Below are 17,170 nucleotides of genomic sequence, written 5' to 3'. Positions count from 1 at the left end.
GCATCTACATGGAGGGAAGTATGCAGTGGAGTACCCCAAGGCTCAGTTTTAGGCCCAGTACTCTTCAACATCTTCATCAATGAACGAGGGGATAGATGGGGAACTCATCAAATTTGCAGATGACACCAAGCTGGCAGGAATAGCCAACACTCCAGAAGATAGGCTCAAGATACAGAAGGATCTTGACAGACTTGAACATTGGGCACTATCTAATAAAATGAAATTCATCAGTGAAAAAAGTAAGGTTCTACATTGAGGGAAGAAAAACAAAATGCACAGGTACCATATATGTGGTACCTTGCTCAATAGTAGTAACTGTGAGAGGAATCTTGGAATCCTAGTGGACAACCGTTTAGGTATGAGCCAGCAGTGTGCAGCACTGCCAAAAAAAGCCAACACAGTTCTGGGCTGCATAAACAGAGGGATAGAATCAAGATCATGTGAAGTGTTAATACCACTTTCTAATGCCTTGGTAAGGCCACACTTGGAATATTGCATCCAGTTTTGGTCACCACGATGTAAAAAAGATGTTGAGACTCTAGAAAGAGTTCAGAGAAGAGCAACAAAGATGATGAGGGGACTTTGTGGCTAAAACATATGAAGCAATGGTGAAATGTAAAATTTGTTACTACTGGTTCTGTGGGCATGGCTTGGGGGGGTAATATGACTGAGTGGGCGTGGCCAACTTTTTTTTTAATTTAAAGCCATTTTTTCTACAACCTCTTTGGCTGAAGAGGTTGTAAAAAAAATACTTTTAAAAGCCTCTGACGATCCCAGCTGACTTGTCTGATCGGCAGAAGCTTTTTTTTTTAAAGCCTCTGATGATCCCAGCTGACTTGCCTGATCAGCAGAGGCTTTTTTTCCTTTTAAAAACATTTTTTCTATAACCTCTTCAGCCGAAGAGGTTGTAGAAAAAATGCTTTTTAAAGCCTCTGATGATCCCAGCTGAGCCGTGCAATCATCAGAGGCTTTTTTTTTACTTTTAAAAGCATTTTTTTGGCCAAAGAGGTTGTAGATATAGTCTACAATATATAGATATAGATATAGGGGATATAGTCATCGAACCCTTGTCATGGTCAGACCATTCTCTCCTGAGGCTTGACTTTCTGTCCGCTACACCCCACCGTAGGGAGGCGGAACCGATTAAATGGTTCCGCCCCAGGCACCTGATGGATCCTGACAGATTCCAGATGAAGCTTGGGCCATTTCCTGAGACTCTAGCTCACAACTCAATTGAAGACCTGGCGGCAACCTGGGATAGGATGGCCACTGGTGCCTTGGATCGAGTTGTGCCTTTGTGGCCTCTGACCTGGCGTCGAAGTTGCCCGGCTCTGTGGTTTTCTGAGGAATTGAGGGAAATGAAATGCCAGAAAAGACGCTTAGAGAGTAGTTGGAGAGCCAGTCATTCCGAATCTGACCGAACACTAGTGAGGTCATATATTAAGACTTACTTAGTGGCGATAGCAGCGACAAAATATAACTATTTTTCCGCTATTGTTGCATCGGCAGATAATCGCCCAGCTGCCTTGTTTAGGGTGATCCACTCCCTCCTCCATCTGGGAGCACGGGAAGACCCCTTGCAAGGTCGAGCTGAGGATTTTGCACAATATCTACACGATAAAATCGCTCAAATTCGGGAAGACTTGGACTCTGACTGGGTAAGTTCAGATGAAGTGATGGAGGCGAGTCTTGAGGATGTTATTTGGGATGAGTTTGATCCTGTGACCCCTGAAGACGTGGACAGGTTACTGGGGAAGTTGAATGCAACCACATGTTTATTGGACCCGTGTCCCTCCTGGTTGGTACTGGCTTCCCAAGAGGTTACACGAGGCTGGCTCCATAGGATTATAAACGCTTCTCTGTGTGAGGGTTTCTTGCCTTCCACCTTGAAAGAGGTGGTGGTGAGGCCCTTCCTCAAGAAGCCCTCTCTGGACCCGGCTATTCTAGCAAACTACCGTCCTGTCTCCAACCTTCGCTTTGTGGCAAAGGTTGTTGAGAGTGTGGTGGCACAGCAACTCCCACAGTACCTGGATGAAACTGTCTACTTAGATCTGTTCCAGTCTGGCTTCAGGCCTGGTTACAGCACTGAAACAGCATTGGTCGCATTGGTTGATGATCTCTGGAGAGCTCGAGATAGGGGTTGCTCCTCTATCCTGGTTCTATTAGATCTCTCAGCGGCTTTTGACACCATTGACCATGGTATCTTGCTGCGCCGGCTGGAGGGGCTAGGAGTGGGAGGCATTGTTCTACGGTGGTTCTCTTCCTATCTCTCTGACTGGTCACAGTCTGTGTTGGCAGGAGGGCAGAGGTCGACTTCAAAACACCTTATTTGCGGGGTGCCGCAGGGGTCAGTCCTCTCACCTCTTCTGTTCAACATTTATGTGAAGCCGCTGGGTGAGCTCATCCGTGGTTTTGGGGTGCGGTGCCATCTTTACGCTGATGATACTTGTTAGGATATGGTTTGAGCCTAACAAGTTGTCCAGGCAATATATGTGTACTGTAACTTTAATCTGTAAATGTATTATGTGACTTTAAAGGTAATGCTGAGTCATGCTGTAATTAGGTAATGACTGGCTGTGAGAGTATTTAAGCAAGGTATTGTAACGTATTCAGTTTGATGATGAAGCTGCTATGATATGCTGCCATTGTGTATGAAGCCGAGATGATATGCTACCATTGAGAGGAATTGCTAATATTCTGCTAATCATCGTTGGATGGATTTGCTACCATCATGGTTTGTGAACCAGAGTGAGTTTGTTATTCTAACCAACTAATGTTTGTTTGGTAAGAAGATATCTGTAACTACTGGACTGATTTAACTGGCAAAGACTTGGAATTTATTTAAAGACTATGAGATTGTTTTTCTACTATAAAGTAAGCTTTTGATAAACCAGTTTGCATATCTCTTATTCATTGCTCTCAGCAACGTTTCCTTGTGCATTTACTTTGCTGGTTGGTAACACAACACCAAGATCCTTAACATTGGTTATGGGCCCAGAGCCAACCATAACTAACAAGGATTGTTAAAAGCTAAACTGAGAGTTAATGTGAATAGTACAAACTGTGTTTATGATAAACAATCCAAGTGAAGATGGCACTAGAACAAGCAGCAACTTTTTCCATGATAACCCAGTGTCTGGAGGCCGTGCGGGTCTGGATGGGGAGGAACAGGCTTCGACTCAACCCTTCCAAGACTGAGTGGCTGTGGATGCCGGCATCCCGATATAGCCAGCTGGCGCCATCGCTGGCTATTGGGGGTGAGTCATTGACCCCCACAGAGGGGGCTCGCAACTTGGGCGTCCTCCTGGACACACGGCTGTCTTTAGAAGAGCATATGACGGCCGTGGCCAGGGGGGCTTTTTATCAGGTTCGCCTGATACACCAGTTGCGCCCGTTTCTGAGTCGGGATTCCTTATGCACAGTCACTCATGCTCTTGTCACTTCTCGCCTGGACTACGCTAACACTCTCTACATGGGGCTCCCCTTGAGGAGCACCCGGAGGCTCCAACTGGTCCAGAATGCAGCCGTGCAGGTGATCACAGGAGCGACATGGCGCTCCCATATAACACCTCTCCTGTGTGAGCTGCACTGGCTCCCGGTGGTCTTCCGGGTACGCTTCAAGGTGTTGATTCTCACCTTTAAAGCGCTCCATGGCTTAGGGCCAGGGTATTTACGAGACCGCCTGCTGCTACCGATAACCTCCCACCGGCCAATACGCTCTCACAGAGAGGGCCTTCTCAGGGTGCCGTTGGGCAAGCAATGTCAGCTGGCGGCCCCCAGGCAGAGAGCCTTCTCTGTGGGAGCACCCGCCCTCTGGAACGAGCTGCCTCCCGGAATACGGCTGATTCCGGATCTCCGCACTTTCTGTAAGGCCCTGAAGACGTTTTTATTTCAGCAAGCCGGCCTGGCCTGAATAGGTTTTATGGGTTAGTTTTTTAATTGTATTGCTAGGGGTTTTAAATTGGGGCGGCCGTTTAATTTAATTTATTTTTAATTATTTTAACTTTTATATTGTATGTTATTTTAATTCTCGGCTGTTCACCGCCCTGAGTCCCTTCGGGGAGAAGGGCGGGATATAAGTTTAATAAATAAATAAATAAATAAATAAATAAATAAATAAATAAATAAATAAATAAAACCCGGCTGGATGGAACAAACTATGTATCCTGGTCTACAAAATGTAGTCTACTTTTGCGTAGAGAAGGACTGTGGGACATAGTTAATAATCCACCGGATGTAACAGCATGGAATCCTGCTGATGAAGAAGATGCGAAGAAATTAGCCAAGTTTAACAGAGACAATGAACGAGCTCTTTGCATTATTGGACTAACACTGGGTGAGCAGCAGTTGTCCATATTCGTGGCGAAGAGTCTGCTGCTAGGTGTTGGACCAAGTTGAAGAGACTATATGTTCGTGACTCTATGGGTGCTCATATTTATCTCACAAGAAGATTATTTAAACATCTTCTTAAAGGTGGAGATATGATGGCTCATTTGGAATCCATGACCAGAATTTTCCAGGAGCTGCATGAAAAGGAACTTGTTTTCTCAGAACTACAACAAGTTTATATACTTCTTTCTTCTTTGGACGATAGTTATGACGACTATGTTTCTTCGTTAGAGGTTTTGTCCAGAGATGAACTGACATTGGCTGGCATAACCAGTAGGTTATTGGAAGAATCCAAAAGAAGACAAGAAAGGGATCAGTTGAGAGTGCAACAACCAAAAGAAGAAAAAATGTATTCAACTGCCTATTTTGTAAAATGTTGTTTTGCTTGTGGGGCTAAAGGGCATATAGCTAAGTATTATAAAAATAAGAAAATGTCTGTTAGGGACAATACTAGACCCAAGAAGGGTTGTAATTTAGCTATATCCAGTTCATCTACTGATGTTAACCAGGATTGTTGGGTTGTTGACAGTGATAACCCAGTATTGGTTGCTAAGTCTAAATCTGTTTATAAGAATGTTAAACCACATGATGAATGTATTCATCTGTTACACCGGAGACTTGGGCATTTAAATTTCAGGACGTTAAAGAAAACAGTTCAGTTATCTGAAGGGATAAAACTACAAGCATGTAGTAAATATCTAAATTGCAATGCCTGTAGTCAGCAAAAAAGTAGGGTAACACCAGCAAACCGTGTTAATGGTTTTAAAACCAAAAATCCATTAGAGGTAGTGTTTGTAGACCTAATTGGACCCAAGAAACCCAGCATAGGAGGTGCCTGCTATTGGGAGGAAACCAAATCTTAGTTACTTACACACATTTGGAACCCCAGCTTGGGTACATATTCCATCTAGTTTAAGGAGAAAGGATCAACAGAGAGCCAGAAAAATGTTTTTCGTTGGCTATGAATCAAATCATAGATCTTTTAGATTTTGGGCACAGGGAACTACTAGTGTTTACTGTAGTGCAAGTGCTAAATTTCTAGAGCACGAAGGATGGGATAAACTAGAGCGTGCAGATTATAGACATGATAATAATACTGTTAGTATAGAGCATCATATTCCTGATGATATTCCTGAGGGTTTAGATGATGTAGAATCCTCTATCAAAGAGGAAGAACAGGAAGGAAGTTTAGGGGAGGAGTCAGATGAACCTTCTGCTGTAAGTCCTGTTTTACCTAGGAGATCTATTAGGGAAAGGCATCCACCTGATCGATATAAAGCAACCGTAGTTTGCCAAGTTAACATTGAACCTTCAAGTTATGAGGATATCAAGCTTTATCCTGAAAAGGAGCAGAATGCTTGGAAGGAGGCAATGAATAAGGAAATTAATTCTTTAACTAAGTTAGGTGTTTACGAAACTGTGAAATTGCCACCTGGTGAAAAATTAATAAGTTGTAGATGGGTTTACAAAATTAAGAAAAGCATAGATGGGGCAGTAAACTATAAAGCTCGCCTTGTAGCTCAAGGTTTTTCTCAGACCGAAAAGGATTTTGATGAGGTTTTTGCTCCTAGTTTACGTGCTAGTACTTTACGAACAATGCTAGTGTGGGCGGCTAAGTATAAATATAGTATTAACCATATAGATGTAGAGACAGCATACTTGCATGCTCCATTGAGACACACCATCTATATGAGGAAGCCTTTAGGAGTTGAAACACAAAACCACACTGATTGTTGGAAGTTAAATAAAAGCCTTTATGGTTTGAGACAATCAGGGTTTGAGTGGAACCAATGTATAGTTAAAGAGTTAAATAAGATCGGTTTTCATGAAGGTATAGCGGATAAGTGTCTCTTTAAAAGAGAAAATAATGGTGTAGTATCATTTTTGTTATTGTTTACAGATGATATAGCCATAATAACTAAAACTGACGAGGAGGCCATAGGTATTGTTAAACAGTTACAAACCAAATTTAAGATCCGAAATTTAGGAAATATTAGGCATTATTTGGGTCTAGATATCAATCAAACAGCTAGAGGTTATAAAATATCTCAATCTAGCAAAATAAGCCAAATGTTGAAACGTTATGGCATGGAGCTATGTAAGCCAGCTAAAATGCCTATGGCACAGGATTTTCAAGAAGGAGAAATCCAAAGTCCTAAATTTAGTAAGGAGATCTACCAGTCTCTTATAGGTAGTTTATCTTATATAAGCAATTGGTCAAGACCTGATATTTCATTTGGAGTAAACCAATTAGCGAGATATAATGCAGAGCCAACTGATAGGCATTGGCAGGCCGCAAAGCGTATATTAAGATATCTGAAAATGACGATGCATTACGCATTGTATCTAGAACCTAACAATATTTAGTTTTAGTATAATATTTAGTATAATATTAATAATAATAATAATATTTTAATATTAATATTAAATAATAATAATAATATTTTAATATTTAGATTTAGTATTGAGCGCATATGCTGATGCCAGTTTTGCTACTGATGTGACCACAAGAAAGTCCACATCGGGTATAGCTATCATGTTAGACAATTGTTTGATTGGCTGGAAATCAATTCGTCAATACTCAGCTGTACATCTCAACCCCAGACCACCCCAATGATGGGGATGACTGAGGCAGGTCTTGAGAATGTTATCTGGGATGAGTTTGATCCTGTGACTCCTGATGACGTGGACAGGATTCTGGGCAGACTGAACGCGACCACATGTTTGCTGGACCCGTGTCCCTCCTGGTTAGTGCTGGCTTCCCGGGAGGTGACGCGAGGCTGGCTCCAGGGGATTATAAATGCTTCATTGGGTGAGGGTGTCTTCCCCGCCGCCCTGAAAGAGGTGGTGGTGAGGCCTCTCCTCAAGAAGCTTTCCCTGGATCCGGCAGTATTGGCTAATTATCGTCCGGTCTCCAACCTTCGCTTCGTGGCGAAGGTTGTTGAGAGTGTGGTTGCGTGACAGCTCCCCCGGCACCTGGATGAAACAACGTATCTGGATCCGTTCCACCCCGGACCACCCCAACGATGCCCTTGAAGTGATGTCCTGGTGCCTGGAGGCTGTGAGGATCTGGATGGGGAGAAACAGGCTCAGGCTCAACCCATCCAAGACCGAGTGGCTGTGGTTTCCGATGTCCCGATATAGTCAATTGGCGCCATCACTGACTATTGGGGGCGAATTGCTGGCCCCCACGGAGAGGGCTCGCAACTTGGGCATCCTCCTGGATTCACGGTTGTCTTTAGAAGAGCATTTGACGGCCGTGACCGGGAGGATTTTTCATCAGGTCTGCCTGATTTGCCAGTTGTGACCCTTTCTAGATCAGGACTCCTTATGCACAGTCACTCATGCCCTCGTCACCTCCCACCTGGACTATTGCAACACTCTCTACATGGGACTCCCCTTGAGGAGCACTCGGAGGCTCCAACTGGCGCAGAGTGCGGCCGCGCGGGTGGTTATGGGAGCGATGTGGCGTTCCCATGTAACACCTCTCCTGCATGAGCTGCACTGGCTCCCGGTGGTCTTCCGTGTGCGCTTCAAGGTTTTGGTTATCACCTTTAGAGCGCTCCATGGCTTAGGACCTGGTTATTTATGGGACCGCCTGCTACCACCAATAGCCTCCCACCGGCCGGTACAGAGGGGCTCCTCCAGATGCTGTCGGCCAAACAATGTCGACTAGTGGCCCCCAGGGGGAGAGCCTTCTCTGTGGGGGCACCTACTATCTGGAATGAGCTCCCCTCAGAGATACAGAGGATCTTGGATCTGTGCACCTTCTGTTGCGCTCTCAAGACTTTTTTATTCCATCAAGCTGGCCTGGCCTAAATCTTTCCCCTTTAAAATGTAAATTTTAATTTGTTTTTAAAATTATTGGGTGTTTTAAATTTGTCTCGGCCAAATTGTTTAATTCAGTTTTATTCTGTTTTAAATTTTGTATTTATGTGTTTTATTCTGTGGCTGTTCACTACCCTGAGTCCTTTGGGAGTAGGGTAGCATATAAAGCCAATAAATGAAATGAAAAAATGAAATGAATGTTGGATAATCATTTGTCTGAAGTGGTGTAGGGTTTCCTGCCTGGGCAGGGGGTTGGACTAGAAGACCTCCAAGGTTCCTTCCAATTCTGTTATTCTATTCTAATACCAATAAAACTGAAGAAAAAATACTTTGAGGAATTAAATAAAATAATATCAAGATATGTATGGTTAGGAAAGAAAGCAAGAATAGGTTTGAAAATACTGCAGGAATCAAAGAAAAGAGGGTGTAAGGATTGCCTCTCCTCCTAACTTAAGAAAGTGAAAACTCTTGAAACGAAGTATTTCAAAAGAACCTGTTATTAAGCAGAAATGACAGTAATTGATTCAAAGCACCATCTGAATATCCTTAGGCAAGCCAAGTAGAATTAAAGCAGTAGAGTCCCCTCCCTTTAGCCAGATGCAAATCTAGCCAATCCACAGGTGTGAAGATGTTGTTTTACCTGCTGTCCTGAGAATTGGATAAGCATACTTTCTCATGGCTATCTTCCATTGGCTATCAAAATGAAACATCCCACATGGCCATCCCTCCTATACTTCCCCAAGAGGTGAGAAGATCTCAGGGCGCTCCAGCACCAGGATGCAAGTTATAAAATACCAGTTATCACAGGCAATATTAATGAATTGAATCCAAGCCCCCTTCTCCCAATTGAATGGCAGTATCACAATTTTAACAAGGTTTGTTTAGGGTACTGAGAGTGGAATTTTTTTCAGTAAGGTAGGATCCCTAACATGGTGTTTAGCAATCCATTCATTTTGGGATGAGGGTAAATGTTTCCAAGCAACTAAGTATTGGGTTTTCTGCCTGTGGATCCTAGAGTCAAGGATTTCCTTGATTTCAAAGTGTTGTTCAACTTCTATCATGATGGGAACAGGTGGTGTAGATGCAGGTGGTCTGAAGGATGAGATTACCTCTTGTTTGAGTAAACTAATGTGAAATACTGGGTGGACCTGCCTGATTGTCTTTGGAAGAAGTAGTTCTACTGTTACTGAATTGCTGACTCTAGTGATAGGGAAAGGTCCAATGAAATTTGGCCCTATTTCTTTGATGGCTGTAATGATTTCAGGAATTTTGTAGATAAATATACTCTATCTCCAACATGGAAAGGTTTGGGTTCCATTCTTTTTTGTCAGCTTGAATTTTAAAAGCCTCTCTAGCTTCCTTTAAAGCTAGTCTAACTACTGGCCATGTGTTTTGCAAAGTGTCCATTAATTCCTTAAGTGAGGGGATGGTGGGTTCTTATGTGGGTAGTTCAGGCTAGGGGCTAAAATCTTGGCCTGTTGCTACTCTAAAAGGGGCAAAACCAGTACTTGAGTGTACAGAGTTATTGAATGCAACTTCAGCAAAAAGTAAAAGTTCAGTCCAGTTATCTTGTTGAAAATTAATAAAACATCTTAGATATTGTTCTAGCACTGAATTAGTTCTCTCAGTTTGACCATTAGTACACACAGGATGCGATGAGCTCAACCCTGGGTGGTGCCCAGTAAGCTCAAGAATGCCCTCCAAAGTTTGGAGGTGAATTGGACCCCTCTGCCAGAGATGATTCTTTGTGGAGCTCCACAAAGACGATAAATGTGTATTAGGAATAATTTTGCTAAACTTCTGGCAGTTGGGATCTTTTGGCAAGGTATAAAATATGCCTGTTTTGAAAACAGGTCTGTCACGACCCAAATGACAGTATTCCCTGCACTTTCTGGCAGTTCTACAATAAAGTCCATAGCAATTTCTCTCCAAGGTGTTGAAGGTTCAGCTACCTTCTGTAAGACTCCTGGGATTTTCCCTGATGTCTTTTTGCTGCTACACAAATGGGGCAGCTAGCTACATAGCTCTCTATGTCCTTTTTTAATGATGGCCACCAAAATTGTCTTTTAGTTAGGTGTAAAGTTTCCACAAATCCAAAGTGTCCAGCTAATTTGGAGTCATGGCACATTGCCATTAAGCGTAGCCTTTGGCTAGCTGGAACATAGAACTTCCCTCCCACCCAAGTTAAGTCATCTTTCATCAGACAGCTGGATTTGTGGCTCAAGAACCATTCATCGGTGTCCACCCAAATTTGGGTGGTGTGGTTGTCCATCAATGTTTCTTGTTTTGCCTGGGATCTGGTGGTTACTTTAGTGGCCAGTTGATTGTTTTGTACTATGGGCTTGATTACGTCTGGCTTCGCACTATTGTATTGTGGGCGTGTGCCGGCTCTTTGCTGGCTCTCTGCCTCCGGCAGCTTAGCAATGAAGAAAGTGGATTGGCCCAAATGGAAGAAGAAAATTGAATGAATTAGTAGAATTGATTTGGGAAACAAGGGAATTAGAGCAGAAAGCCTGAAGGAGTATTTTTAAACTTTTGAAATGGAAATTGAGTTGAAATGATTGAATGAGCTATCCTTACAAAACTTTTCCTTTTTCCCTTGAGTGAAAGTGAATTGCAGCACCATCTTGAAGCACCAGTGAAAAGGCATTGTTTCGTACAAACTGAATAAGCTGAATAAGAGGACTGACCTTGAGACTCTTGGTGGAACTGATAAGAAATTGGGGTGCCTGGTGGAGAGTTGCATATTGAGAGTGTTATCTTTAATTCAAGCTGCCTTTTGAAGTTTGTGCAAGAAGAAGCATAAGAAGGATTGTTGACACTTTCCATATAGTCTTCTATGCAAGATTTTTTTTTCTTTGTTTCTGGTTTGGGATTTTATTTATTAACTCTTAACAATTTTTTTTTGTTCTGCTCTAATAGTTGATTTTTCGTTACTCCTTTTTTATTTATTTTTTTGGAATTAGAGTCAGGATTGTGTTTTTCTTTTTGGTCTTTTTACATTTGGGGATAGTTTTTTTCCTCTTTTTTATTGTTTTTCATTTTGGATGGTTGATTTTCTGGATGTTCTAAAATTTGGATTAAGGTAAGAAGAACCTGGAGAGTGAGAAGTTTTGGAGTTTTTGGTTTTGGTTTTTATTTGGTTCTTTTCTTCCTCCCTTGCATTTTTGGTTTTTGGGTTGATTGAGCTTTTCATCCTTTATTTTTGTTATTTCTCCCCCCCCCCTTTTTTTTTTTTGCTAATCCATCCAATGGGGTGGATTAGATATTTGGATTATAAATCAAAGCTGTATTTGGATTACAAACCTAGTGGATAACAGTGTTAAGATGTGACAAAATGAAGAAGACAACAACACAGTTACCTTCCCTGCGGCTCAAAGACACTGGACACTATGGGCATGCAATTGGAATAAAAAAACATGATACAGGCCTTACATGAAGATCTCAAAGAAAGAATAAGTAAATTGGATGAGAGAATGGAAAAGGTAGAAGGAGAGCTTAAAGATGTCAAGGGGATGATTGGAAAGAATGAAGATAGAATCCAAAAAGTGGGAGAAAAAGCAGAATCAACTGAAAAAAGAGTGGGAGAGATGGATGAAAGACTTACAACAATTGACAAAAATCAGGAAAAGACAATTATTTCTCTTGAGATGGATCATGCAGATTATTATCTAAGATTTCAAAATATAGAAGAAGAAAAGGGGGAGAATCTGGCTGAAGTTATGCCAGAGATTTTGGTGGAAACGATGGAGGAAACCAAAGAAAAGATATTAAGTGGGATTGATGCGATATTTAAAGTGCACACAAGATATGCAATGAGAAATAAACTACCAAGAGAGGTGCATGTAAGGTTCACCAAGAAAGCAATAAAAACAGAAATATTACAGACAGCAAGGAATACTCCTATAAAATATAAAGGTAGAGAGATAGTGGTGTTGAAACAGATACCCAGAAGGGTAAGAGATTTGAGAAGAGAATATCAATTCTTGACAAAAGGTCTCATTAAAAAAGGAGTAAACTTCAGATGGTTAATACCAGAAGGAATATTGGTGTACTGGCAGGAGCAAAAACATAGATTAGACTCTATAGAGAAAGCGGAACTATTTTATGAGCGATATTTGGGGTTTCAAGAAGAGGGAAGATCAAGCAAGGAAAGAGAGATTACAGTTCAGGAAGAATCGGTGAAAGAAAAAGAACAAAAAAGAGAGATGGCAAGAGAACAAGAAAAAAGAGCAATAAGAGAAGAAACAAGGCTAAAAGACCCTAAAGATCAAAGAGAGTTAAGAATGACAAGATCGGCAAAAACTAGTAATAAGTAAAGTATGGAAGAAGAAATAAAAGCGATATCAATAAATATTAATGGACTAAATTCGGCAATAAAAAGGAAAAGAACTCTTAATAAATTGGGGAAACTAAAAATGGACTTAATATGTTTACAAGAAGTTCATATTAGACAACAACATGAAAAACTATTGGAATATCCAAAATTGGGAGAATTATTGTAGTATTATATATTAAAAAGAAATTAGGGGGAGGCATGGCCAACGCCACAGCGACATGGCAGATTCTTTGGGAGCTCCCCAAAGATCTGCCAATATCTCTCCTGTCCAGGGTCCTGGGTGACCTAAGTCATCCTGTAGAGACAAGAAACAAGAGGAGCATGTCCAACCAGCACAGGGGGGTCGCAAACCTCCTGGCTAGTCAGGAGCTCCTCAAACTGGGCAGCAGAGAAAGTGACCTTAGAAGTCGCTAAAAAGCTGGGGCGGCTACAACAGAAGAAGAAAGTTTAAGACAGCGTGTGACATCGAGGAGAGAAAACTCTTTATGTTTGGGAAAAAGAAGTTTCTCTCAGTCCCTCTGGAGCTGCCAGTGCTTCACTGGGCGCAAACAAACATGCACACACGAAAAGGAGGATTCGTTCCAAAACCTGGTTTAATGGAGGCAACACAGCAGCGTACAGTATAGACTGAGTTGCTAAGCAAAACAAAGTCAGAGACGCTCTAGCTCTCTGCTTGTACTGTTTTATAGGGCGTGGATACAGTTAACTATTATTAGGCAGGCAATGATTTCTCACAGCTGTCACAATCAAAGCTGCCGCTTGTTCCATTCATGCTCATCGCAGGCATAGGACGTTATTCCCCTCCGCACTATTATCTCTTCAGCAGCTGATTTACGTTCCCATTCCACCCCCCCTCTTCATTATCTCTTCAGCAGCTGATTTATGTTCCCATTCCATCCCCCCTCTTCTTGCCTTCCGTCCATCACCCACTATTAGTGTACATGGTGTCCTAACGCAACACCCCCCCTCCACCGTGTTTTGTTGCTGGAATCCGTCAGTATTCTCCGGATCCCCTTCATGGTCTTCAACACCATCCATCAAGGTGATGTGTTGTTGAGGGGCTTTTGACACTCGACAGTTTCCCTTCATACCCACTTGTGGTGAATAGAGTAAAAAAGAGACTGAGAGAGAGGAGTGAGAGTGGGTATGTATTCAGCTCTCACATCCGGCATTGAGCAGTAAGGAAAGCGAAAGTATCAGATAAAAGGATTTTTTTTCTGGAAAAAAAGAGAGAAGAAATTGGGAACTTTTTTGAAAACTAAGTTTAATTAAATGGAGAAAGCTGAATTTTCTTTTTTTACAAAAAGATTAAATAGTTCTAAACAATTGTGAGTTTAAAGTTTGAATAGAACTAATTAACAGCAAAAATTTAGGAGTGTTGAAAATGCTTTGTTCTACTGACTGAATTAGCCTGCAGTGCCACCTAGTGGCAGAAAAAAAAGGGGAAAAAACACTTTGAATTAATTTTAACTTCAAAGCTGACCTTGACAACTCTGTTTGGGAAGATAAGGAAACAGATGTTTAAGAGAGAAGGTCTGGATTGTTAACTTTGTTTGTACTTTCTAAATTTATATATATATATATATATATTGCCTATTCCCTTGTTTACTTTTGCTGAACACTTTGATGTACTTCATTTGAACTTTGCTGAGTTGAATAGAAATTGGATATTTTTTTCCTGCTTTTCTTGGACTTTTTTAATAAAGGGAATAAGGAGTGGATAATATGAAAGTTTATGTATGTATGTATGTATATATGTATATATAGAATAGAATAGAATAGAATAGAATAGAATAGAATAGAATAGAATAGAATAGAATAGAATAGAATAGAATAACAGAGTTGGAAGGGACCTTGGAGGTCTTCTCGTCCAACCCCCTGCCCAGGCAGGAAACCCTACATCACTTCAGACAAATGGTTATCCAACATCTTCTTAAAAATTTCCAGTGTTGGGGCATTCACAACTTCTGCAGGCAAGTTGTTCCACTTATTAATTGTTCTAACTGTCAGGAAATTTCTCCTTAGTTCTAAGTTGTTTCTCTCCTTGATTAGTTTCCACCCATTGCTTCTTGTTCTACCCTCAGGTGCTTTGAAGAATAGTTTGACTCATTCTTTTTTGTGGCAACCCCTGAGATATTGGAACACTGCTATCATGTCTCCCTTAGTGCTTCTCATCATCAAACTAGACATACCCAGTTCCTGCAACCGTTCTTCATATGTTTTAGCCTCCAGTCCCCTAATCATCTTTGATGCTCTTCTCTGAACTCTTTCTAGAGTCTCAATATTTTTTTACATCGTGGCGACCAAAACTGGATGCAATATTCCAAGTGTGGCCTTACCAAGGCATTAGAAAGTGGTATTAACACTTCACGTGATCTTGATTCTATCCCTCTTTTTATTCAGCCCAGAACTGTGTTGCTTTTTTGGCAGCTGCTGCACACTGCTGGCTCATATCTAAATGGTTGTCCACTAGGACTCCAAGATCCCTCTCACAGTTACTACTATTGAGCAGGTTACCACATATACGGTACCTATGCATTTTGTTTTTCTTCCCTCAATGTAGAACCTTACTTTTTTCACTATTGAATTTCATTTTTTTAGATAGCACCCAATGTTCAAGTCTGTCAAGATCCTTCTGTATCTTGAGCCTATCTTCTGGAGTGTTGGCTATTCCTGCCAGCTTGTTGTGGCCTGCCAGCGGCCTGCGCGGATCGTGGCTGATCCCGACGACGAGGAGGCTGGTATGGTGTCGCGCCAGCAGCCTGTGCAGCCGGCGCTCGCATCGGACAGCAAGGAGGCTGAAGAGGATGTGGTGCCAAAGGCAGAGACTCAGCCAGGGCCTTCAGAACCTCCAGAGGCTCCTTCAAGTGGAGATAGCGAAGTGGAGGAGCCTCTCCTCAATGCTCGAGCACACAGGGCTGCCAAAAGGCAGGAGTGGCTACTCAGGAGGAGGAGGTCTCCTCGAGAGTAAGGCTTGAGGATAATTGGCCACTCCCTTAGCCTATTTAAGTCACATGCCGTTAGTAAGTTTCTTGCTAGAAACAACTTGTAATTATCATCAGAGCATTTTTGGAAAAGTCTTATCGTATCTTGCTTTCTGGGCTGGTTGCCAACCTTTGCTGGACTTTGGTTTATTCTTGCTACTTAATAAATTTGATAAGGACCGTTGGTGTGTGTCAATATCCTCGGGAATCCAGAGCTGGGGCAGAACACAGCTTGGTGTCATCTGCAAATTTGATGAGTTCCCCATCTATCCCTCGTCCAAGTCATTGATGAAGATGTTGAAGAGCAGTGGGCCTAAAACAGAGCCCTGGGGTACTCCATTGCATACTTCCCTCCATGTAGATGCAGTTCCATTGAGTGCAGTTGGTCAGCCAGTTATGAATCCATCTGGTGGTGATGCTGTCTAACCCACATTTTTCTATTTTATTTAGTAGTAGGTTATGGTCTATGTATAAAGTGTTTTTCTATCGGGACACCTGGCCTATCCCAGCATATGAGAGGGAGCATACTGCATCCCTTTCGCCTTTCAGCTCCAATCCAGGAGCCCTCAAGCAGTTACATTCACAACAAACCATTTTATACCAAATTTATATTTCGCTGCAGTATGCTCCCTCCCACATGCTGGGGTAGACCAGGTGTCTCGATAGAAAAACACTTAATCTCTCCCCTGGCTCAAGCTGATGAAGGGAGGAGAACTTGTGGCTCAGAGGTTAATACAACTGCTTAACATGCAGTCAGCCCAAGTTCAAATCCAAGTAAGGATATGGCTAGCATAGATCTATACTAGTCTCCCTTTATTTCTTTATCAGCGAAATATAAATTATATATATAATTTCCGGTATGGCGGATCATAGCAGCTGGGCGGCGATGGCAGCATTCCTCGAGCTGGAGTCTGTTCGGAGGTCGGAGCAGCAGCGGCGACGGGTCCACTGGGGTTGTCTGCGGCACGGCAATAGCTCCAGGCCCTGGGGTTTTTCTGGGTGCTTTGGGGCCTGCCGGACTCCCTGGAGAGCTCTGGGACACTGCCAGAATTTTTTGTCTGGCAGTGGCAGCGGCAGAGGCAGTGGTGGTGACAGCTGCGGCTGCAATGGCGATCATCTGACGATGGCGGGGAGGAGAGCGTTGGCTGTCAGCCCTACTGATGTGGTCAACGGGGTCAACGTGGCAGAGAAACATCTACTGTCTGGGATTGTCTAGGACCTTGTGTGAGGGCTGCCCAGCTGATGGGTCAGTTCCTTGCAGACACTGGGAGGCCTCCATTTGGATTTTGGGGACTGGGGGTAGGAGGCCATCTACCCCCTATTTTCCATCTTTTTCCCCTTTTGCATTATGTCCATCTTGGACTGGCTTCCGCTTTATTGACTTACTGATGCTGAAATCTGGCTCATTTCCATCTGAGCCCTTCCCCTTAGCCATTTGGAGGATTATCAAATAAGCTGGTGTATTACTTCCATCTCACCAGCAGAGGGGACTGACCATCAGACCAACCACCGTGAGAGAGTGGTTCTGGCTTTGAGCCCCTCGGGTTGTGTTTGATACTGCATTGGTTCATTATTTCCATCTCACCAGTAGAGGGGACTGACCATCAGACCAACCACTGTGAGAGGGTGA

General features: G+C 42.5%; 1 protein-coding gene across 1 annotated transcript; it reads left to right on the top strand.

The window, feature by feature from the left end:
- Positions 1-1,169: 1,169 nt before the first annotated feature.
- Positions 1,170-12,970, top strand: LOC148112857 (uncharacterized). Its single transcript, XM_087874319.1, has 2 exons — positions 1,170-2,071; positions 12,829-12,970. Exons 1-2 carry the CDS (start codon positions 1,170-1,172, stop codon positions 12,968-12,970), a joined length of 1,044 nt encoding a protein of 347 aa, XP_087730445.1.
- Positions 12,971-17,170: the final 4,200 nt, after the last annotated feature.

Source organism: Pantherophis guttatus, chromosome 7 (assembly GCF_059756535.1).
Source record: "Pantherophis guttatus breed Tessera chromosome 7, ASM5975653v1, whole genome shotgun sequence".
NCBI lineage: Eukaryota > Metazoa > Chordata > Lepidosauria > Squamata > Colubridae > Pantherophis > Pantherophis guttatus.
The sequence above is the reverse complement of the archived record's forward strand: the minus strand, read 5'-3'. Positions and strand labels throughout refer to the sequence as shown.

Excerpts from the sequence above, each read along its gene's own strand:
- LOC148112857 (XM_087874319.1), top strand. The coding sequence starts at position 1,170 with ATGGATCCTGACAGATTCCAGATGAAGCTTGGGCCATTTCCTGAGACT. Across the intron at positions 2,072-12,828 it reads CTGTTCCAGTCTGGCTTCAG|GGTCCTGGGTGACCTAAGTC; the intron begins GCCTGGTTACAG and ends TCTCCTGTCCAG.